General features: G+C 55.0%; 1 protein-coding gene across 36 annotated transcripts in view; it reads right to left on the bottom strand.

Annotated features, from left to right (window-relative positions):
- Positions 1–23331, bottom strand: part of ABLIM2 (actin binding LIM protein family member 2) — a 193986-nt gene that overhangs the window by 154537 nt on the left and 16118 nt on the right. For 6 of the 36 annotated variants that reach the window (XM_031662647.1, XM_031662649.1, XM_031662650.1 and 3 more), the window contains exon 1: positions 7408–11457. The exons of 9 other annotated variants lie outside the window; for them this stretch is intronic. In XM_031662647.1, the coding sequence (XP_031518507.1) occupies positions 7408–7432 (25 nt within the window). In that variant the 5' untranslated portion in view covers positions 7433–11457. Of the gene's footprint in view, positions 1–7407; positions 11464–23331 lie in introns of those variants that run through there. 21 more of the 36 variants (XM_031662653.1, XM_031662661.1, XM_031662655.1 and 18 more) reach the window with 10 other exon arrangements.

Genomic DNA, 23331 nt, shown 5'->3' with positions numbered 1-23331 from the left:
ACAGCTCCTTCTGGCACGAAAGCCCTGTGATTTTCCTATTTTAGGACAAAGTCACTCTTGGCCACAAATGGGCTCTGTTCACAGAGCGACAGACACAGACGTAGGGCGGTGGGGTGCCCGGCGGCCCTCAGAGCCTGAGAGGAGCCTCTCCTCTGGGAGGCAGGAAGAGAAAAACAGTCGAGCGGCCACGCTGCCCCTTCCTTCCAGAGGATGTGGCAGGAAGCAAGAGCGGTGCTGGGGAGCAGCTCGAGCCGTCTGTGTGGGCCGAACTGGGACCCCCAGATGCCCATGTTGAAGTCCTAACCCCAGGACCTCGGCACGTGACTGTGTTTGGAAACAGGGCCTTCAAAGGCATCATTACGGTAAAGTGAGGTGATCTGGGGGGTGGGTCCCCATCCAATCTAATTGGTTCAGAAAAAGGGGAAATGTAGACACAGAGACAACCCCAGACAATCCCCCATCTGTGTATTCTGTGGTGGCAGCATGGGAAACCAGAGGGAACACGACGTGAAGAAGCGGGAGAAGATGGAGACTTAGGCGCCAGGACTGGGGCCCTGGGACACGTCCTTTCTTGCAGGCTCAGAAGGAGCCAGCCCTGCCCGCACTTTGGTCTGGGACTTCTGGCCTCCAGAACTGTGGGAGGATCAACGTCTGCCGGTCCAGCCCCCATCTGTGTGCTCTGTCGTGGGAGCGTGGGAAACTAGCAGGAGAGCTTCTCAGCTTACATTGCAGGTCCCTCCTGATGAACCCGGGGCAAGCTCGTGACATCACTAAGTTGAGACTTCACCGACCACACCTAACCTAACGAACGTCACAGCTCAGCCCCGCCTACCGGAAACATGTTCAGAACACCTACACCAGCCTACAGCTGAGCACACGCATCTAACGAAAAGCCTGTTTTATAGTACAGTATTGACTGTCTCAGTACCGTACCGCAGATCGCTAGCCCAGAAAAGGATCAAAATTCAAAATTCAAAGTATGGTTTCTACTGAATGCGTATTGTTTTTGCAACATTATAAAATCAAAAAATGGTAAGTCCAACCATGGTAAGTGGGGGCCTGTCCGCACACCATCCCTGCAGGCGGGAAGAGCCAGAGCTGGCCTCAGAGCCCAACCAGGGACTGGCCAGCTCCCTGGTCACTTCCCTGAGCCCATTTTCCATCTGCAAAGTGGGACACTGATCCTACCCGAGGCCAGGCTTTTGGAGAACAGTGACGTGACGGTGACGGCACGGAGCTGGCAGGAGTTTGTGTGAGTTGGGGTCGGGGCTTCCTTCCAGGGGCAGAGCTGGGAGAGACGGTACTGGGCCACCGCCCCTGCTCAGGCTGGCTGTGGGCTCCGGGCAGATGCCAGCCCAGCTCCTGCTGCTTCCAGGACTCTTCAGGCCTCCAGCTGCTGGCCCAGGTGCCCCCAGCACCTGGAGGGTGTTATTCCATCACCAGAAGAGTGCAGCCCTTCCGGAGCGAGGGGCATCTGAGGAGCTCATGGGAGGCGTCCCAGAAGGTCAGGGCTCACAGCATGTACACTGACTCCCCACCGCACCCCCGACACAGAGGCAGACAGTGTGGCCCAGCCCATGTCACGCAGCAAGTCTGTGGCCAGGCCAACACCAAGGCTCGGGTCTGCAGGCTCCCGGCCCAGGGCTCGTCCCCCAGGGTCACATTGCCTTGAGCCAGAGTGGCCACGCTGGTCCAACAGGTGACCTCCTCTAGGCCTTCAGCATACAGCAGATGCCCAGTGAATATTTCTCAAATCTAATAGGAAACAGGAAATGCGCTGAGTGACCGCAGGGCACCGTCCAGTGGTTGGGGGGTGGTGGGGTGATGATGAATAACCCATGTCACGCCATCTTTCAGTTCCCGTGTCCAGGCAAACACCAGGGACTGCACTCAGCACCTCCACCCACGACCCAGGTCACGGAGCTGCAAATGGCAAAACTGCGACAGTTGGGCATTGGACCAAGACCTGCCCAGACCTCAAGCCAGCTCTTAACTCCCTCTCTGGGAGGAGCTGAGGGGCTGAGCTAGTCCCACCAGGGACCCCACTCTCTCCAGGCAGCTGCTGTGGTACATGTCCCTAGTGCAGGGATCTGGGGGACTGGGGGACCTGCCAATAGGCCCCCAAGCACATACTGGCCACACCTCAGCTGCAACCCACTCCTGCCCAGGCCTTCGAAGATGGGGCCACAGCCTTGACCTGAAGATACCACACCAGCCTGGATGGGGAGTCTAGCTGCCGCCTGTGCATCTCCATCATATCCAAATGGCCACAGAGAGTTGAAGAGGTTCCCCCACTTTGTCCCCTCCTCCCATCCTCCATTCCCCAGGGGACACCCTCTGTCCTGGTCCGTGTGGGCTGCCAGAACAATACCAGATGGGGTGGCTTAAAAGACTGACCCTTATCTCCCACAGTTCTGGAGCCTAAGAGTCTGATATCAGGGCACCAGCATGGTTGCTCCCTGGTGAGGGCTCCCTTACTAGTTTGCAGATGGCCGCCTTCTTACGGTGTCCTCATGAGGCAGAGAGAGCACTCTGGGCAGGACTCCCATCATGAGGACCCCACCCTCACGACCTCATCTAAACCCCATCACCTCCCCAAGGCCCCTCTTCCAAATACCATCACCCTGGGGGTTTGGGCTTCAGAGTGTGAAGGCTGGGGGGACATGAACATTCACTTCTTAACACCATCCACTGTCAGACCCTCCATGGTACCTGCCACTTTAGTCCAGTTGTTCTTTTCCTCCTGCACAGCTGGGACCTGTCCTCTCTTCACCATTTACCGATGGGCAAACAGAGGTTCCAAGCAGGAACGCACCTCCCCAGGCCACTGGGACCCAGGCCTCTCTGACCCTGGTCCTTTCCACCATGCCCCACCACGTGGACGAGGGGATGGGAGAGGGAGAGAGGTGAGGGGCGAACCAGCCCTAGGGGTGGCAAATCCATCTGGGACCTGACCAGTGTGAGATATCTTCCTGGAGGCCGTGCCTGCCTCCCCTGGCGTTCCCGCTCTGCAAGCCTCCTTCCCACCCGCTGCTGCTCTCCTGGTGTGGAGCAGTCCCCTGTTCGTGGTTAATGCCCTCAAAGCCCAGCACCGTGTCCCAGCACTGTGGGAGGAAGACCTCTTTGCCCGGATCTGAACTCCTTAATCCTAATTGCGGTCCTCAGAGCATTCTTCCCCTGGCAGCTGGCATCCCTTACTTGGGGTCTCTAATCCCTGCCTGACCTTCCCCTGTGCAGGTATGGTGTGGGCACAACAGCACCAGCCCCCTCTCCAGCTGGTATGAGAGGCGTTGTCACCCTCAGGCTGCAGGCAAGGGAACCCTGGCTCAGAGACGCTCAGTAACCTAGCCAGATCACACAGCCCTCAACTGGCTGGGTGGCGCCTGGAGCCTGGGCCTCTGTGTCAGGGAACTGGTTTTCTGCCTGTCTGCCCACCCGTCTCCCCCTCAAATTCCTGAGCCTTCTCGTGTTCTCCTGATCCGCTGATTCAAGGGAGGCTGGTGTGAGGGAAGCATTTCTGGCACATCTAATTAAAACTGGCCGTCGGGATGGTTGGCCTGGAGCCCAGGGAAAGCCAGGCTGGGCAGGGGAAACTGGCTGCAGTGGCTCTGTGGCATTTGCTAACCACCTGCACAACAGAGGCAGCCAGTCCCTGCCTTAAAGTGGGTCTCCTGGGGGCGTCACCCTTGTACCGACAGGATCCGGCTCACACACCAAAGCCTACAGGTCTACACATGGGCAGGCAGGGGTGTGCCAGCACCCGGTCACACAGCCCAACTGGGGTGACAAGGTCCCGGCTCCACCCGGACAGGCCAAGAGGAGGGGCAGGAGGTAGCGTGGGGTGGGAGCCCTGCCCGGGATCCTTGCTAACTTCCGGAGACACGGTTCCTTTGGGTTCAACGACAAAAATAACTTCGTTTTGATGACCTAAGGAATGCTACTCATGGTTAGAAACCTCAACAGTACATCAAAGTTGAAGGAAAATTTAAAATCCCCTGCTTCCCTTTTACTCTGAGACGGCCACTCTTAACAGCTGAGTGGCAGCTCTACCACGTTTCTGTAGGCCACAAACAAAACCACACATTCTCGCACACCTGGGACATACGCTATGACATCGCATCCTAGAATAATTCATCTGTCTTCTCGTAAGGCAGCGCCTCGATGTGCTTTCAGAAACAATATTCTCGGCGCCTCCACAGAGCCTACCCAGCTCTGCAGACGTGCTCGGCGTACACATGTGAAAGCCATAACTTCACTGAGATATAACTCACACAGCAGTACAATGTGCCTGTTTGGAATACACACTCAATGGCTTTCGGTATTTCACAGAGCTGTGTGCTGATCACCATAATCCATTTTAGAAAGTTTCCATCACCCCAAAACGAAATGCTGCATCCTTTACTGTCACTCCCACTCTCCCTCCGCAGCCCCTGGTAACCACCAGTCTGTCTCTGTGGATTTGCCTGCTCCGGGCATTTCATGTGAACAGAATCCCACACCGCGTGGTCCTTTGCGACTGACTTCTTTCACTCGGCGTCATGTTTTCGGGGAGAATCCGTGGTGTGGCAGGCATCAGTGCCTCGTTCCTTTTGATGGCTGAGAAATATTCGTTGTATGGACAGACACCGTGTGGCTCATCCATTAGTCAGTTGATGACCTTTGGGGCTGTCTACTTTCTGGTGATTATGAATAACGCTGCTATGAACATTCGAGTGTGAATATTCGTGTGGACATAGGTTTGCATGTCTTTTGGGTAGATACGCAGGAGTGGAGTTGCTGGGTCCTGTGGTCACTCTGTGTGCCACATTTCAAGGAACTGTCAGACTGTTTTCCACACCGGGTTCTGACTTCTACGCATCCCCACAGCCAGCTCTGGGTGTGCCTGCGATTGTGATCTAGCCATTCTAGTGGATCCGTAGTTGTGTCTCACTGGGATTCTGATGTGCCATTCCCTGCGGGCGAATGATGCTGGGTGTGGTTCATATACAGACCCTCCCTTTGGGAATCTTCTTTGTGAAAATGTCAATGCAGATGCTTTGCCCATTTTTTAACTTGGTTGTCTTGATAGGATTACGGGATGAGAGTTATTTGTATATTCAAGATACAAGTCCCATGTCAGCTTGCTAATTTGCAAAGATTTTCTTCTATTTTGTGAGTTGTGTTTTCACTTTCCTCACGATGTCTTTGGCATCACAAAGATTTTTCATGAAATCCAGTCGTCTATGTCTTGTTATGATGGCTTGTGCTTTGGCGTCTTTTCTAAGAAACCGTCGCCTGACCCACTGTCATGAAGATGTGCTTCCGAGGGTTTTTCTAAGAGATTTACAGGTTTTTCTTGGTTTTACTATAATTTTACATGAATAATTTTACATAAATAGAATCGCATCTACCTGACTGCGAGTTTTAATTGTGGATACCCTTGCTTTGCATGTGCATCGTGATCTGCAGTGTTGATGGCCGCAGGTTTGCCTGGGGCCTCGGCGCCGGGGCTGCGTCTGGGATGGTCGTGGTCAGCTCTGCCATCAGTGTGACGGTCCATCCAGCACAGTTGTCCACAGGTGGTGGAAGCACGGTGGGCCTGAGAAGCATCACAGACTCAGCTGAGCTGGAGAGGCCTGTCCAGCCTCTGCCATGGAAATTCCATTTGGGACACGGACATTGTCACCTGCTGTCCCCTCCGGGAATCCACGGCTCTCCTCAGAACACTCCAGCACCCTGGCCATGCCAGCTCGTCCTCCCGGGCAGGAGGGAGAACTCACACTCGGATGTGCATGGGCAGCCTTGGGGGACCTGCAGCTTGGTGCTTTTGGGAACACACCTGTGTGTCTCCTCTTTCGGTTCACAAAACCCTGGGAGGGAGGAGCCACACAGCCAACCCCCTTTTTCTGGGGGCCTCATGGGCAGGGAAGTGTCTCCTCCAGGCCTCACAGTGAGGTCAGGCAGAATCAGGGCTTGAAGCTTCATGAGTTGGACTCCAGGGCCACTGCCACTGCCCTAGCCAGAGTTGCTCCCTTCAGTAACATTCCACAGAGTTTCAGAGTGTAAGGCGCTGACAGGGGAGCTATGGACAAGAGTCCCAGTTCCCCTGCACAGGGCAGACCCCACAGGCCAGAAGGAGGGCACCAGGGAAGGAAGATTCTAGTCTGGCGGCTCAGAGATGAGGCCCTGCTGGGCACCAGGCCTCTTCCCACACAGAGTGGGGAATGTTTCAGGGGGAGGGGGGAGCTGCTGGAGGCCCTGGCACTGTGTCAGGCCCACCGAGGCCCCCGCCCCTGTGTATCCCCAGCTCTGCTTCCAGGGGTCCAGGCTCCTCCCCACTGTTCTCCCTCCCCTCCCTTCCCTCTCCCCTCATCTTACTCCCCCTGCCCCCCTTTTCTCCTCTCTCCCTAGCCTCCCACATTTTGCCATGATCTTCACCCTACAGGCCGCCTGGTCAACATGCAGGATTGGAGCTATTGGACTTGCTGGTCATTCGTATCTAAGGAGCCTGATGGGTCCTGTGTTTTTTATGTTAATATCAGGGGAGCTGCGGCATTCATGCTATTCCCCGAAGCAGGACACTGGGCCAACCAGTCCCTACTGTGGGGTGTCCTGTGCACCACGGGACACTCAGCGGTGGCCTGACCTCTTCCTGCCAGATGCCAGAGACACCCTCCTTAGCTGTGACCATCAAAAACGTCTCCAGATGGCCAGGCACGTGGCTCACACCTGTAATCCCAGCAATTTGGGAGGCTGAAATGGGAGAATTGCTTATACCCAGGAGTTCAAGACCCACCTGGGCAACAAAGTGAGACCTTGTCTCTACTAAAAAAATAAAAAATTAGCCAGGCATGGTGGCGTGCACCTTAGTTCCAGCTACCTGGAAGGCTGAGATGTGAGGATCACCTGAGCCCAGGAGGTTGAGGCTGTAGTGAGCCATGTTCATGCCACTGCACTCCAGCCTGGGTCACAGAGTGAGACCCTGTCTAAAACAAAAAAAAAGCCTGCAGACATTGCCACGTGTCCCCCTGGGAGCACAGGAGCACAGCTGCCCATGGGTAAGAACCAGCAGCTTAAAGGAAAAAAGAAAAGGGAGGGAGGGAGGCCCAGATGCTGTCAGCGGGTGCTGGAGTCCAGATGCAGCTTCGATACCAGCACCGTGTGAGGTTGGACCAGACCCTTCTCGTCCCCAGCCTCAGCTGATTCACCTGTATAATGGGGGTCACCCTCCTCACCCCACAGTGCTGCCCCTAGAGAGTGTGCCCGAAGCCTGCACCCACTGGCGCCCGTGGCGCTGGCGCTCACAAGCTTCACGCAGGGCATAACTTGACTGGACCCGTCCATTCCTGCCAGACCCCTGAAGCTGATTCATGGAGCTCACGGCTCCTAGCCAGATGGTCTGGGCAAAAGCGCAGTTTGGGGCTTTACCTGTGTCTCCCCCTGGCACTCCCATGGAGCGTGGCTGCTTGTGAAGGGCCAGCGGGTCAGCGGCTCTCCCTCTGCGTGTCTGGGCCTGGCACCCATGGAGGCTCGGGCAGCAGTGGGCCGGGGAAGAGCCTCTGTGGCCCACAGGACTCCCACAGGGTCACATGGCAGCTGCCACCCTCTGCCCAGGGAGGGGCAGAGCCAAGCCCTTCCCGGCACACTGAAATAGACTCCTGCCACACTGTACGCCAGACACACACCTGTCTCCCAGGCGTTCAGGAAAGGGGTTCTCAAAAGGCACTCGGGGTGGGGGGGGTGGGATGGGGGTGGGGAGCGTCTGCTGACCCTTCCTCCATGTGTAGGGGCAGCACGAGTGAACTCAAAACCCCCACAGCCCCGTGTGCTGGGAGTCACAGCCTGCACCAGGGGTCCCTGAAATGCGGGCTTCAAACAACAGATACCGATTCTCTCGCCGTTGTGGGGGCCAGAAGTCTGACGTGAAGGTGCCAGCAGGGCCCGGCTCTCCACAGGGGTGTAGGGAGGCTCAGGCTTCCTCTTCCCACTGCGAGTGGCTCCAGGCATCCCTTGGCATGTGGCCGCAGGGCCCCCGTCTCTGCCCCCGCCGTCACGGGCCGTCTTCCCTGTGTGTCTCTTCGTGTCCTCTTTTGTCTCTTATGAGGACACCAGTCACTGCATTTAGGGTCCGCCCTCATCCACAATGACCTCATCTCCATCTTTACCGTAATTACATACGGAAACATCCAAACAAGGTCACATTCTGAGCTTCCAGGTGGGTGTGACCACAAGAAGACGTGTCTCTATCTAGCGAATCAGAGTCCAGCACCCCGTCGTAGGATGCGTTGCACCTGCACACCCAGCACAGCTGCCTCCAGCTCGCACGGCCCCTGCATACCAAACATGGCCAGCACCATGCAGAACAGAGTTTAAGATTTTATTTAATTTTAATTCAACCAGGGAACCTGCTGGTTACCAGACGTGTTCCCAGGCTCTAAAACACGAATGCACTAAACCTTCAGTGACCTTGCACAGCTGGTCTCCTTGCCCTGGCTCTCTAAGGCAGGAAAGAGATGAAGTCATTGTCTAGCCCAAGGCCACTGCCATGGATTGAATGTGGTGTCCCCTCCTCCAGACTCACACGCTGATATCCTGAACCCCAGTGTGATGGGATTTGGAGGCGGGGCCTTGGGGAGGAATTAGGTCTTGCAGGTGGAGCCCTCATCATGGGATGAGTGCCCTTGTAAGGAGAGGCCAGAGGCTGCCTCGCTCTTCCTACCATATGAGGGTGCAAGGAAAAGGCGGCTGTCTGCAGCCCAGAAGTCAGGTCCTGAGCCCGACCATGCTGGCACCCTGATCTTGGACTTCTAGCCTCTAAAACGGAGAAAAACAAATGTCTATTGTTTAGAAGCCACCAGTCTATGGGGCTTCGTTGAGCTGCACCGAGACCACACATCCTACCTGGCTGCCCCCGGCTTTCCCCTGACTGGGCTGCCAGTGCCCCCACAGGCTGTGCCCATCCAGAGACCTGAGGCTGGGGGCAGAGGTCCTGGAGGACCACGCACGGTGGGTGTGTCTAGGCGCGAGGGGCAGGAAATGTTTCCTTTTAACATTTCCCCGAGTTTTGACATTTATAATTTGACATCAGAGGAAACACTCTCAATGCCACCTTTAAGGGAAAAGGAATAAAAGGCAGAAATACGTATGCCCCCCTCCCTCTGTCACTCACTCAAATCCCCTGCACAAGCGAATCAGAGGCCAGCACCCCGTCGTAGGATGTGCGGCACCTGCACACCCAGCACATCTGCCTCCAGTTCGTGCAGCCCCTGCGCACCTGAAACATGGCCAGCACCATGCAAAACAGAGTTTTAGATTTTATTTGATTTTAATTCATTTTAAATAATCACACATGGCCAGTAGCTACCATACTGGTTCATGCAATTGGACTAAGACACGCTGTAAAACAGGTGTTTAAAGACGGTGTTTCTAAGATTCAGGGAGAAATCCGGGCCACAGAACTTGAAACCCTGACACCCCACCCCAAAGCCCACCACACTGTGCTGTCATCATGACTGTGTTCGCAAGCCAACTATACGCACATATGAGTCTTCTGCGGACACGCCTTTCAGCAGCAGCCAGTGGGGCTGGGAGCAGAGACAGGTACGCTCCCTCTCTCTCTCTGTGGCTCTGGGGTCCTGGGAGGGCTGGCCTTGAGAAGTGTCAGGGCTAGAAGAGGCCATAGTGATCACTAGCCACCCCTCTCCCTGCCATTGTACGGATGGGAGTGCAGGGGCAGCCTGGAGAGTCCTGTACCTAATCCTGAGAGGAGACCTCTTCCATGCTCAGAGACACCGAGAAGCCAACCGCACCAGCCCAGGACATGGGCCAGGGAGGCTGCTGGAGCCAGACTTCCACTAGTCAGCACAGACTGGTGCCCTGCAGGCTCCCAGCGCTCAGCACTGCCTGGGGTTCCCACGGAGAAGGAGCCTCAGATCCCCCTCGCCTCCAGCCTGCTGTCCACCCCTAAGCATCGAGTTTATTCAAAGGCAGCCCCCAAGGGAGTCCCTGGTGGTCTCAGGCTGGAAGGGGAACACTCGAGTCTCGAAGGAACTCAGCCAGCAGGTAGTGATGGCTCATAGGGCCAGGGATGGAGACGCAGGATGGCCAGGGTGGTGCTAGATGGCCGAGGCCCAGCCGCGTCTCTCACCAGTTTCGGGATGGCCCATAGTGGGAAACATCACGTTGCTTTGAGGCCATCATGTTAAGGGGATTTTCTGTAATGTTCGGGAGAGGGGCATGTGGAGAGGTCGGAGGTCGGCCTTCTGAGTCCTGCCTGGGCCCTCAGGGTCCTCCTGGCTCAAGCCCAACAACTGCAGTGGCTATGGCAGGGAGAGCGGGCGCCGGCCGGGGCACTGATCTGGGCCTTTCCACAGCTCTTTAGAGTATAAGGTTGTCTAAGCTTCCCTGAGACACTGTGAGGCGGCGCCATGCTCGGCCCCACCTTACTGGAACTTGAAGGGAGGCAGCCTGGCCCGAGCCCAGGGTGTGCTTGGCGGCATCCAGGGGAGCACAGGGTGACCTGACCTGGCCTGGAGGGAGCAGGGGGGCTTCCTGGAGGAGGGGGTGTCAGAGTCCAGCTGTGAGAGGGAGGAGGAATTAGCCAGGCTCAGGGAGGGGAGAGACAGTCTGGGCAGAGGGCAGTGCAACAAGGACTAGAATACAAAATCCGTATCGCTGGGCTGATGTCAAGGCAGTCCCGAGGCCAAGTTCCCCAAAGGCTCTAGGGCAGGCTGTCCTTGCCTTGCCCGGCTCCTGGGGCGGCCTGTATTTCCTGACTGTGGACGGCAAGGTGGCCCCAAGGTTGAGCTCCCCTGAAGGCTCTAGGGGAGGCTGCGCTTACCTTGCCCCACTCCTGGGGCTGCCTGCATTTCCTGGTGGCGGCAGCATCACTCCAGGCTCTGGCTCTGTGGTCACCCCACTCTGCCTCTCTCTTAGAATAACTGTGATGACACTCAGGGCCCACTCAGATCATCCGGGATCAGCTCCCCATCTCAGCATCCTGGTGTAATCCCATCTGCAACGACCCTTGTTCCAAATAAGGCAATATTCACAGGTCACAGGGATCAGGACCTGCTATGCTGGGGTGGGGCACAATTTCTCAGCTGACCACACGCAGCAGCAACTTATCTGATACTATATGTAAATAGCGAACAAAAAATTCACAGAAAGCACCTTTATTCCTTATGATGTGCTCTACTGCTTTCTACTCAACTCACCTTCTTATGTAACGCACACGGCTGCGACCCACTAAACTGATTTCCTGCCAGGGACTGGGTCGCCACCTGCAGTGCAGAAAATTCTATCCTAACCTCTGCAGCTGCATCCTGCCAGGGTGGGGACCAGGCGAGAACTACGATGACTTTAGTAAAAGAGGGGGATGAGCTGTTTATGCACACGGAGGGCAGGCGGGACTGACAAGGGCCTGGGAGGACCCCCGACCCCTCCCTGACTCTCTCACATGCTCTTAGCCACCTTCTGCTGGCCCCAGCACAGAAGTCTGCATCCCTGAGCAAAGCAGCCTGCACCCCCAGTGCAGCAGCCTGCACCCCCTGCACAGCAGCCTGCACCCCCAGCGCAGCAGCCTGCACCTCCAGCGCAGCAGCCTGCACCCCCTGCACAGCAGCCTGCACCCCCAGCGCAGCAGCCTGCATCCCCTGCACAGCCGTGCTGGCCGAGCTCAGGCCTCGGGGTGCCTGAATATCTCCCTGTGGAGGTGGGGTGTGCTAGCAGGATGGCTCAAGTGACACAGGCAGGACCTGGTTAGAAAGGAAACAGCGTGCATGGTCCCATGAGGCTGCAATCACCCCCCTGCTCACTCATGCTCACCCCCTCCCCGGCACACAACCCTTCACTCCCTGACAGCCCAGCACTGTGGCTGCCAACCATCACGGGGGCATAGATGGGGTACCATGTACAATTACTCACATCTTCATTTCTGAACACTGCTTAAAAGCTGAGAAGTAATGAGATCAGACCCTGAAACAGGGTCAGGCGGGAGAGATTTTCACTGAGACTTAAAGCAAGGAAGACACCAGTGCTTTTTCAGGATTGTAAAACCTTAGGTTTAGAGGGATCTGAGACCATCCAGTCCCTGGAGAAGGATGTCCAGCCCTGGCGTCTCCTGAGCACTGGGCCCCCAGCCTCCCTCTGAGTGCTGGATGCCTCCATGGGGAAGCTTTGGGCACCTCACAGTCAGAAAACAGAATGCAGAAGGCCTGCTCACTGCCACCTCCCTCACCGCCACTCCCGCCCCCCAGCAATGCTGCACATCATGAAGCAAGGCCCTTACCCTGCTGCCTTCCCTCGGGTGACTCAGTCCTGGGCCTGCAACAGGCCTCAACGCTCCACAGCCCTGGGACCTGGGCCCAGCGACTGAACCTCTTAGAGCCTCAGTTTCCTCATCTGTAAATGGGGATACCATGGACTGGGTTACAGGGAGACTAAATGAGATGATGCCTGTGAAAGTGCCTGGCCCCTACCCGGGCACATGGCGGGCACTCGGTAATTGGCATCTTTGTTCCCCAGTTCCTGACTCGATGGGTGTCCTGTCGCTGCTGTGCCACAGTGCCACAGACAGCGGCTTAACAACAGGCATTTACTCTCCCAGGTTCTGGAGACCAGAAGTCCCGGATCAGGGGTTGTGAGGACAATGCAGGCTCTGGGGCTTCTTGGCCTCTTCCTGCTTCTGCTGGTGGCCGGCAATCCTCATGAGCCTCAGCCTGCAGCCACGTCCCTCCAATCTCTGCCTCCGACATCACCTGGCCTCCTCCCCGCATGAGTTCACATCACCTTCCCTCTTCTCCTTTCCCAAATCCAGCATGACCTCATCAGGACGAGTTCCATCCCACAGTGACCCTACCGCCAAATAAGGTCACATGCGGAGGTGTCAGGGCTTAACTTAGTGGGAATGCAATTCAACCCATAGTGGCGGCTTTCCCCTTTTCATCAGGAGACCTACACCCCGATGCCCCAGCACAACACGTCCCCATTAAGGGAGCTTTCTCCCTGTCCCCTGTGGGGCATCTCTTCTCCTGCCCCCTCCAGCCTGCCAGTCCGTATCTCTCCTGGTAGAGACGGGAGGTCCTCATCCCACCCTCAAGGACCCTCCACTCCTTGCCAGGCTAGCCTCCCAGTCTCCAGCACACAGTGTCCTCTTTGGGGCACACCAGGCCTCCCAGGTTGAGAGCAAACTCCTGGTTTCGGATCTGCAGACCCCAGCCCGGCTGGAGCTCCTCCCCGGGTCCCACTCTCCTCCTCCTGGTTCCGGATCTGCAGACCCCAGCCTGGCTGGAGCTCCTCCCTGGGTCCCACTCTCCTCGCCCCTCACCCCTCTGTGCTCTGCACACGTCCAGGCTGCCCAGCTCCACCTGGGCCCATGCCCGGCCCCCCGACAGCATCTCTGCAGGACAATGAGCATTGCAAATGCCCCTTGAGACAGCGATTCCCAGAGCCCCCTGAGGTGTCAACAGGGAGCTGGCCACCATGGAAACAACCCAGGCAGTTGATGGCTGGGCTAGTTAGGCAGTGTCCCTGTCCACACCACAGTCCTGAGTGCCACTAGCACCAGTGCATTTGTCCATGGGGGGAGCACCTGTCAGGTGCCAGAGCAAGGCACATGGGGACATGGGGGTCTCATCATGCATGAAGCCGGCAGGTTGGGGGTGGTGACAAACAGTGAACAGTGACGCGAGTGCCCTCTGTGGCTGCTGCGACTGCCGTGGGCAAGGCGGGCCGAGGGCCTCGTGAGGACAGGACATCTGCGCCAAGCACTGAAGGACACAGCTGAAGAGGGGATGGAGGTGCAGAGGTTCCGAGACCAGGCGGAAACAAAGGCAAGCGGAGGATGTTGAGGGGCCATGAGGGAAGCCTTGAAGGCCCAGACTAAGCATGACAACTCCCTTCCCGAGGTCTCAGGCAGCCCCAGGGCAGGGTGAGCACGGAGCCGCAGGGAGAAAATCCACCAGGAGGATCGGAGGGGCTGGCGCTGCGTCTCCCTGTTGGGAGGTGCCACCCCTCCACCACACCCTGCCTTCTGTCCCCAAAGAGGCCCAGGCCGGAAACTGGACCGCCTCCTGCTGCCCCTCCCTCTCCACACCCACAGCCCCTCCGCAGGCAGCTCGGCCCAGCCCCTGTCAGCAAGAAGAACACATGCTAAAACCAATAGCGATCCATCTCCCGGCCTGCGAAACACAGACCACACGCCCAGTCGGCCTCCTGAATCAATAAAGACAAATAACCCCACAGAAAAATAAGCAAAGAAAGGGACAGGAAATTCACAGAGACACAAATGGCCCGGAAATGTATGAAAATGCTCTCAGGCTCTGCAGCACCAGGAAGGCGTGAAGCGCCCCCTTTTCCCATGGTCTGGCAAATATTTAAAAGACTGACAGTGTCCAGAGCTGGGCTTGGAGGGACCAGGGATGAGGGACTTGTGCCTTTTTGGTACAGGTACAAATTGGGACAGCCATTGGAGAGGGTGGCTTGGCAGAAGGCATTGCCATCCAACAGTTCCTCTTCCATACCTTACATGTCTATTTGCATGTGGGTGCAAAGACATACGTGTGAGAATTTTCATCTCCACTAGGTGCACACAAGGTGTGCTAAAATCTGAAAGTACTTGGGAGCCAGTGGGCCCCGTGTGCCTCCGATGGGCACAGTGGCAAGGACCCAGCATCACTGAGGCAGGCCCTCGCCCAAAATGCTCAGCCAAACCCAGACATGAAGAAACAGACCAGTCCTAATGGTGGGACATGCCACAAGGCCACAGGTCTGGACTTTTGAAGTGTGTCCATGGCACAAAAGAAAGACAGAAAAGGAAAAAAGGTAGGAAGAACATTCCCGAATAAAGGCTACTAAGGACAACGACACATGATATCCAACTGCAATGCATGATTCTGGGTCGGATCCTGGAGGAGAAAAGGTAAGCAAATACCTGCAACGGACGCCTGGGGGTAACCGGGGCAGCCAGAGGGTGGGCGTTGCCCAGGCTATGTTTTGCTAGCGATATGTGCTAACGTTTTGCTATATCTGGATGCCTGTGCTCCCCAAATTCATGTGTCAAAGTCCTCACCCCCAATGTGAGGGTGTTAGGCGGTGAGGCCTTTGGAAGGTGATTAGTTCATGAGCGTGGAGGCTTCATGAATGGGATTAGTGCTCTTACAAAAGGGACCTCAGAGAGCTCCCTCGCCCCTTTGGTGTATGAGGACACAGTGAGAAGACGTCATCAATAAACCAGGAAGCAGCCCTGCCCAGACACTGAATCTGCTGGTGCCTTCATCTGGGACCTCCAGCCTCCAGGACTGTGAGAAATCAATGCCTGCTGTGTATAAGCCGCTGGGCTGTGATGTCCTGTGAGAGTGGCCCCCATGGATGAAGACAGACGCTCTCCAGGAGCACCGATGATGCGGGTTCCGAAGGACTTGGCACCCAGCCTGGAGGCCGGCATCATGGGCAAGGGGCCTCTCATGGCTGACGCGTTTCCTCATCAGCACATCAGGACAGTAAGAGCTCCCACTTCACAGGTGGTGAAGAACCAACGTGGTGAGGAATGAATAAAGCAGCTGGTGGAAAGTGCTGTGCATGGGGCCTGGCACCTGGTCCCTGCTCTGAGGTCACCTGCCACGGAGCTGCTGACAAGACCCTAGGCCAGGCGCGGTGGCTCAAGCCTGTAATCCCAGCACTTTGGGAGGCTGAGGCGGGCGGATCACGAGGTCAGGAGATCGAGACCATCCTGGGGGGCAGGGGGAAACCCCGTCTCAAAAAAAAAAAAAAAAAAAAAGACCTTTAAAAACACGAATGTGTATGTGCTCACCCACGTTCACAGCAGCAGAATCTCCACCAGTCAAGCAGTGGAGACGACCCTCGCATCCATAGACATGAACAGATGGGCAAAACGTGGTCTATACGGACGATGAAATATCACCCAGTCCTAAGAAGAAATGAAATCCCGACACAGGCTACAGCATGGACGGCTCTTGAGGACACCGTGCCCAGTCCCAGAAGGACAAATATCACAGGATGTCACTTAGATGCGGTCCCGAGAGTTGTCAACTTCATAGAGATGGAAAGTAGAAGGGTGGGTGCCAGGGTCCAGGGAGTGAGTGTTGAAGGGGACACGGCTTCCATTTGGGAAGATGAGAGTCCTGTGGATGGATGGCGTTGCTGGTTGCACAGCACTGTGCAGTGTATGGGTTTAGTGCCACAGAATGGCCCACTTAAGAATGGTGTAGATGGAAATTTAATGTATCCATAGTACCACCGTTTTTAAAAATGATGCCAATAGATCCTCTCTGTGCCCAGGGCAGCAAAAATCCAAACTAGACATGGGGGAAGGGCTCTGCCGTACCAGGTGGGGGCCTCGCCTTCTGCACCCCACGTGGCTGACTTTGTGGGTCAGTGGCCTGTTGCCCACCTGAGTCCCCGGGACCCACCAGACAACTCGTGGTCTGCAGGGCATCTGCCAACAGCGCCACTGTCTGAGTTATGCTGACGAGGCCAAGGGAAGTGGAGAAAGGAAGGTGCATGACATTTTCCCACTCAGTGTGGCTAAATGTATGTCTCACTGCCTAGTGCCACGTCCCGCCACGTGGCCTCGGGTCCAGCTGCAACTCTCCAGAGCACACGGCGGGGCCTCCCCGCTTAGGCCTCAGGAAACCAAGGCCTTCACTCGCTGCTATGGTCTGAATGTTTGTGCCCCCCGCCCCCAAATTTGTGTGATGAAATCCTAACTCGCAAGGCAATGTATTAGGAGCTGGGCTCTCAGGAGGTGATCAGGTCATGAGGGTAGAGCCCAAAGAGCTCCTTGTCGCCTTCCGTGGGAGGACACAGTGAGAAGGCCCCATCTATGAGGAGGCGGCCTCCAACAGAGCCCACTCTCCACGCCTCCATCTGGGACTTCCAGCCTCCACAAGTGTGAGAGTCCAGCGTCTGTCTTCATAGGCCGCCCAGGCTGTGGTATTTGTCACGGCAGCTGGGCTGACTCATACACTGATGTGGGCACTGCTCAGACCCTTAGTCCCCAGCAGGTGCTGGGACCCCCCACTCTGCCTCAGGGGCTCACTGGCTCAGGGGATCCTGAGCCGGGCGAGACAGTCCCTGCTCTGGGAGTCCCTGGTCAAGGAAGGCAGACAGAAAGGTCATGAATCCCGGACAAGTGGACAAGCCCACGCCTCACAGGGACAAAGACAGTGGGGGCGGCTGACGGCCTGGGGAGTGGCCACAGGCAGTGCGCCCCATGGGGCAGGCCTCGGGCAGGGGGCGTCCCACGAGGGGAAGAGCCTGTGCAAAGACACAGGGCTGGGGAAGGGCCTGGCACTCATGGGAGCACCTAAGAGCTCAGCCTGGCCGGGCACAGGGTGTGATGAGGAACTGACGGGAGGTGCAGTTGACGAGATGCAGCCACATCACAGTCCCTCAGCCAAGTTGTGGAGTTGCTCCCTGTGCACAGGTCTCACAGGCCAGCCTGACACAGTCCTGCCCTCAAGATGCCCCCACCAAGTGTCAAATGGTGCAGCCACTGTGGAAAAGTAGGGTGGGCCCTCGAAAACTTGAGAGAATGGCCATTTGATCCGGCAGTCCCACTTTCTGGGTATCTACCCCAAAGAACAGAAAGCAGCCTCCCTAGGAGATACCTGCACACCCATGTTCACAGCAGCCTTAGTCACATCAGTGAAGAGACAGAAGCTGCCCAGGTGTCCTTCAGCAAATGAACTGATAAACAAAATGCGGCCCAGCCATTCAGTGGAACATTATTCAGCCTTAAAAAGGAGAGGAATTCTGACACAGGCTATGACATGGATGACACTTGAAGACATTACACTGAGTGAGATCCCAATCACAGAGGGCAAATAGTGCAGGATTCCACTGATAGGAGGCCCCTAGAGTTGTTGAATCCACAGAGACAGAATGGGGGTTACAGGGGCTGGATGGGGGAGAATGGGGAATGAGTGTTTAATGGGGACACAGCCTCAGTTTAGGGAGATGAAAAAGTTCTATGGGTGGACAGTGATGATGGCTGCATCATCATTCAACTATGTGAATGGACTTAATGCCACTGAACGGTATACTTAAAAATGGTTAAAATGGTACATTTTAGGGTAAATGTATTTAACCACAATAAAATATAAAATTTAAAATACAAAACAATCATATGGAACCAAAAAAGAGTTCATATAGGCAGGACAAATCTAAGCAAAAAGACCAAAGCTGGAGGCATCATGCTACCTGACTTTAAACTATACTACAAGGCTACAGTAACCAAAACAGCATGGTACTGGTACAAAAACAGACACACAGACCAATGGAACAGAACAGATATCTTAGAAATTAGACCACACATATACAACCATCTGATCTTCAACAAACTTGAGAAAACAAGCAATGGGGAAAGGATTCCCTATTTAATGAATAGTTTTGGGAAAAATGGCTAGCCATATGCAGAAAATTGAAACTGGACTCCTTCCTTACACCTTATACAAAAATTAACTCAGGATGGATTAAAGACTTAAACGTAAAACCCAAAACTATGAAAACTCTAGAAGAAAATCTAGGCAATACCATTCAGGACACAGGCATGGGCAAAGATTTCATGACAAAAACATCAAAAGCAATTGCAACAGAAGCAAACATTGACAAACGGGACCTAATTAAACTAAAGAGTTTCTGCACAGCAAAAGAAACTATCATCAGAGACTGGGTGCAGTGGCTCATGCCTGTAATCACAGCACTTTGGGAGGCTGAGGTAGGTGGATCACCTGAGGTCAGGAGTTCAAGACCAGCCTATCTAACATGGCGAAACCTCATCTCTAATAAAAATACAAAAATTAGCTGGACATGGTCATGGGCACTTGTAATCCCAGCTCCTCAGGAAGCTGAGGGCAGGAGAATTGCTTGAACCCAGGAGGCGGAGGTTGCAGTGAGCTGAGATCACACCATTGCACTCCAGCCTTGGCAACAAGAGCGAAACTCTGTCTCGAAAAGAAAAGAAAAGAAAAGAAAAGAAAACTGTTATTAGAGTGAACAGACAACCTATGGAATGGGAAAAAAATTTTGCAATCTATCTTTCTGAGAAAGATCTAATATCCAGAATCTACAAGGAACTTAAATGAATTTACAAGAAAAAAACAACCCCATCAAAAAGTGAGCAAAAGACATGAACAGACACTTCACAAAAGAAGACATTTATGTGGCCAACAAACATGAAAAAAGCTCAACATCAATCATCATTAGAGAAGTGCAAATCAAAACTACAATGAGATACCATCTCACACTAGTTAGAATGGCAATTATGAAAAAGTCAAGAAACAACAGATGCTTGTGAGGCTGTGGAGAAATAGGAATGCTTTTACACTGCTGGTGGGAATATAAATTAGTTCCACCATTGTGAAACACAGTGTGCTGATTCTTCAAAGATCCAGAACCAGAAATACCATTTGAACCGGCAATGCCATTACTGGGTATATACCCAAAGGAATACAAATCATTCTATTATAAAGATACATGTATGTGTATGTTTGTCGCAGCACTATTCACAATAGCAAAGGCATGGAATCAACCCAAATGCCCATCAATGATAGACCGGATAAAGAAAATGCAGCACATATACACCATGGAATACTATGCAGCCATAAAAAGGAATGAGATCATGTCCTTTGCAAGGACATGGATAGAACTAGAAGCCATTATCCTTAGCAAACTAACACAGGAACAGAAAACCAAACACTGCATGTTCTCACTTATAAGTGGGAGCTGAACAATGAAACACATGGAAACAGGCAGACGAACAACACACACTAGGGCCCGTTGGAGGGGTGGGGGGAGGGAGAGCATCAGAATAAATAGCTAATGCATGCGGGGCTCAATACCTAGATGATGGGTTAATAGGTGTGGTAAATCACCATGGTACACGTTTACCTATGTAACAAACCTGCATGTCCTGCACGTGCATCCCAGAACTTAAAATAAAATGAAGAAAAAAATACAAAACAAAAGCAATGCTCCCCATCTGGTGAAGGAAAGAGAGAATGTGGTCAAACACTCCACAGGGAGCCATGCAGTGGGATCCCACACAGCTGGTAAGGCATCAGCCATGGCCGGGGATTTCACGCCAGGCAGGAACTTTGTGAAACAGTGCCAGAGGAGGACCGCATCGTGCACCACCCGGAGGCTTGGATGCATGGTGGGGAGCATGGGGGAAAGATGACAGTGGCACGGGGGCCTTGCCTGCATGTGGGAGCCACATGCAGCCTCTCTTTAACCAGCTGCCCCTTCAAAAACAAACGCTCATTCTGTCCATGACACCGTTACTCCCATGACCGCTGCTACTGCTGTCCGTGACACCGTTACTCCCATGACCGCTGCTACTGATGATGGAAGCAATGACGGTAAAATCGACCCCAGAGAATACACAAGAGGGCAGTGACCCAGGGGAGCTGGGGCCTCCTGAAGGTCCCATGGATGCCAGCAGAGTGGCACCCAGACACATACAAAAGGAGGGAAGGGGCTGATAATATTCAGAAAAGAGTGCATTTACCGAAGCTCCTGAGTCAGGGTGGGGTTCAGGGCAGGGAGGTGGCTGCCAAGAAGAGCTCTGAAGAATCAGAAGCTGGACCAATGCAGATGAGGCCCGGGTGGTGTGAATGGTGTTTTTCTAGAACTCTTCCTCATTAAAACCCACAGTAAAGCCTGCAGCTGTGGGCTGGTCTCCAAGGCCACTGAACCTGACCTCAGGATCAGGTGGACGCTGCCCCTGTCTCCAGCCCCCTGACCTGCCCTTGCCTTAGCCTCACCTGTCTAGATATTCTCGCCATCCTGCAAGTCATCTCCAGGTAGCGGGAAGGGCCCGGGACTGGGAACAGAGAGCCCTGAGCTCACATCATAGCCTTGTCTCTTCCCAGTCATGTGACCTTGGCCACCCCCTCTCCCCAACCCCCAGAGCCCTAAGTATTTCTAAGAATTCTGGAATCACTCTAAAGAGATCACAAACATCGAAGTGCCTGGCCCTGAGCAAACAAAAGCTATAATCTTATGGATTATAAGACCCACAAGTCCAAGCCCCAGACATGACCTGCAGTTAATTACCAGCCCCTCTTCCTCCTCGGCAAACCGCAGCCACACATACCTCCTTCACGGCTTTCCCCACCGTTAGCTTCCGCCGGCCTGAAGCTCACAGGCACCCAGGGCATGACCTTTGCCAAACACATTCCATAAAAGGGGAAGGGAGGCTATGCTTAATATTAAGCATAGATTATGCTTTTTTATTTTTTATTTTGTAGAGATGGAGTATGGCTACGTTGCCTAGGCTAGTCTCAAATTCCTGGCCTCAAATGATCCTCCGGCTTTGGTCTCCCAAAGTGCTGGGATTACAGGAGTGAGCACATAGATCTGCTTCTAATGTCAGCCAGTTGTGCTTGATGTTAGGAGCAGATTGATGTGCAGATCTGTCCACAGGAGACCCATTTGGGAGGGCGATTGTGAGTTCTAAGTAAAAGGAGAATTTGCAACCAGTGCCACTTGCCACACTGTAGCTAGGGTCCCTCTTAAAATTTCATATGTCCACCTGTGTGGGGCCAAACGCTCCACCTGTACTTCAAGTAGAGAGAGAATACATGCACCCTGGGACTGAGAAGAGGGGGAGGGGCCCCCCAGCTCCCTGCAGGAGCCCACCAGAAAACCTAACCATGAGTGCAGAGGGGAACAAGCTGCTTGGCCATGTCATCCTGGGGCCAGCGGGGCACTGTGACCAGCCCACCTCCCTCCAGCTGCAAGCCCAGCCTCTAGTGGCGCAGCTGTTTGAGTTACCCTGAGTCAGGTGGTACCATGGGAAATAGAGGGTTCTATTCCTGGCATAACTAACCCTCTTTCCTGGATCTGGGACAGCAAGGCCGGGACACTGCCCGGGTCTCCACACCGGCTCCAGCCCCTCCCAGAGCGTCTGGGTCTCGCAGTCTCTGTGGCACCGACCCCCACTGCTGTGACTGCCTGCTCCCAGCTGGTCTCTCCTGCTGCCCGCACTGCCTGAGGGCATGGGCTCTGTCTCACCTCACTGCCCCAACATCACCCCTGGGGCCAGCACCGAGGGTCCCAGTGCCCAGGGGGTGCACTGGCAGAGTCCATTATGATGACTCTCCACCTTCAGGCACAGAGGGCACATGTCCTGGTCACCTGGCTTCCCTATTGCCCTCCCTGGCCCAGGAGCTAAAGAGCCACTAGCTTGAACAAGATGCTGCTAAGCCTCAAAGCAGGTGCCCACCCCAGCCCTCCGCTGCTCTTGAGTGAAATTATGACACGGGCTGTGGGTGGGCTGCACGGGCTCGCTGGGGCCAGCTGCTGAACGGTGCATCGGGGCGCTGGCACCCCTGATGTGTGCTTGTGACCACAGGGTGGGCACAGAGGGGGACCAGGGCTCCCAAATTGGCGGCCTTGCCCTTGACGACTCTCACTCTTCCCCTGCACGGCTGGACAAAGCTGCCACTTCCTGCAATTGTGCAGCACCAATTGTCCCCTCTCTGGACCCTGCCCTCCCCGAGGACACCATCCCTTTCTGGTCAACGAGCCCTCAGTGAGGACGCCAGCCTGGCCCAGCCCTCGAGGAACCTCAGGTCTGGGGAAGGTGGGAGGGCGAGGAAGATAGCTCAGTGAACAAGGGGGGAGGCACAGGGATGTGGCCTTGGCATCTGTTCCCTGAACACCCTCAGCCAGCCTCCCTCCCCACTGCAGGCCCCCCGCTTCCCATCTGCAAAGGCCCAATCCTCTCTTGATCCTGGCAATACCGGCTCTTGTCCTTCTTGTCCCCTTTCTTCATGGCTATACGTCTTGAAAGGGGTGTCAATGTCAACAGTGCCCAAACTGGGGGCGGGGGCGGGAGTGGGGGGTGTCTGCAAATGCATCTCCTAGGGCCTGCCCAGCTTTACCACAGCATCCCAGGCTGAGGCCCAGGCACCTGCGTGTTGTACTGTCAGGGGTCTCTGCTCCTCTAAGGAAAGAGCTTCCCCCAGACACGACTCCCAGGGCCCCCAGGCTGGGTTCCCTACACTGTCACTGAGCACGTACTACCAGCCAGTTGCTATGGGAGGTACCGGAGGACCACAGTGCACAAAAGGCAGACAGCACCGTAGAGCCCTGCACCCTGCACCCTACCCAGGGCCTAAGGTCAGGGCATGGATGAAGTTCCTCACACACCCCCTCCCTCCCATCTCAGGGGCTCTACATCAGCTGTCCCTGCTGTCAGGTGCCCTTCTCCCACTGCTTTGTCTGGCTAAGTCCTACTTGGTTGGATGTCACCTCCTGCAGGAAGCCTGCCAGGATTTCTCAGGCCAGGTTCACTTTCTCTCTGGCCCCACAGCCTCCCTCCCT

This window comes from Papio anubis, unplaced genomic scaffold (assembly GCF_008728515.1).
Source record: "Papio anubis isolate 15944 unplaced genomic scaffold, Panubis1.0 scaffold83, whole genome shotgun sequence".
Lineage (NCBI taxonomy): Eukaryota > Metazoa > Chordata > Mammalia > Primates > Cercopithecidae > Papio > Papio anubis.
The sequence above is the reverse complement of the archived record's forward strand: the minus strand, read 5'-3'. Positions and strand labels throughout refer to the sequence as shown.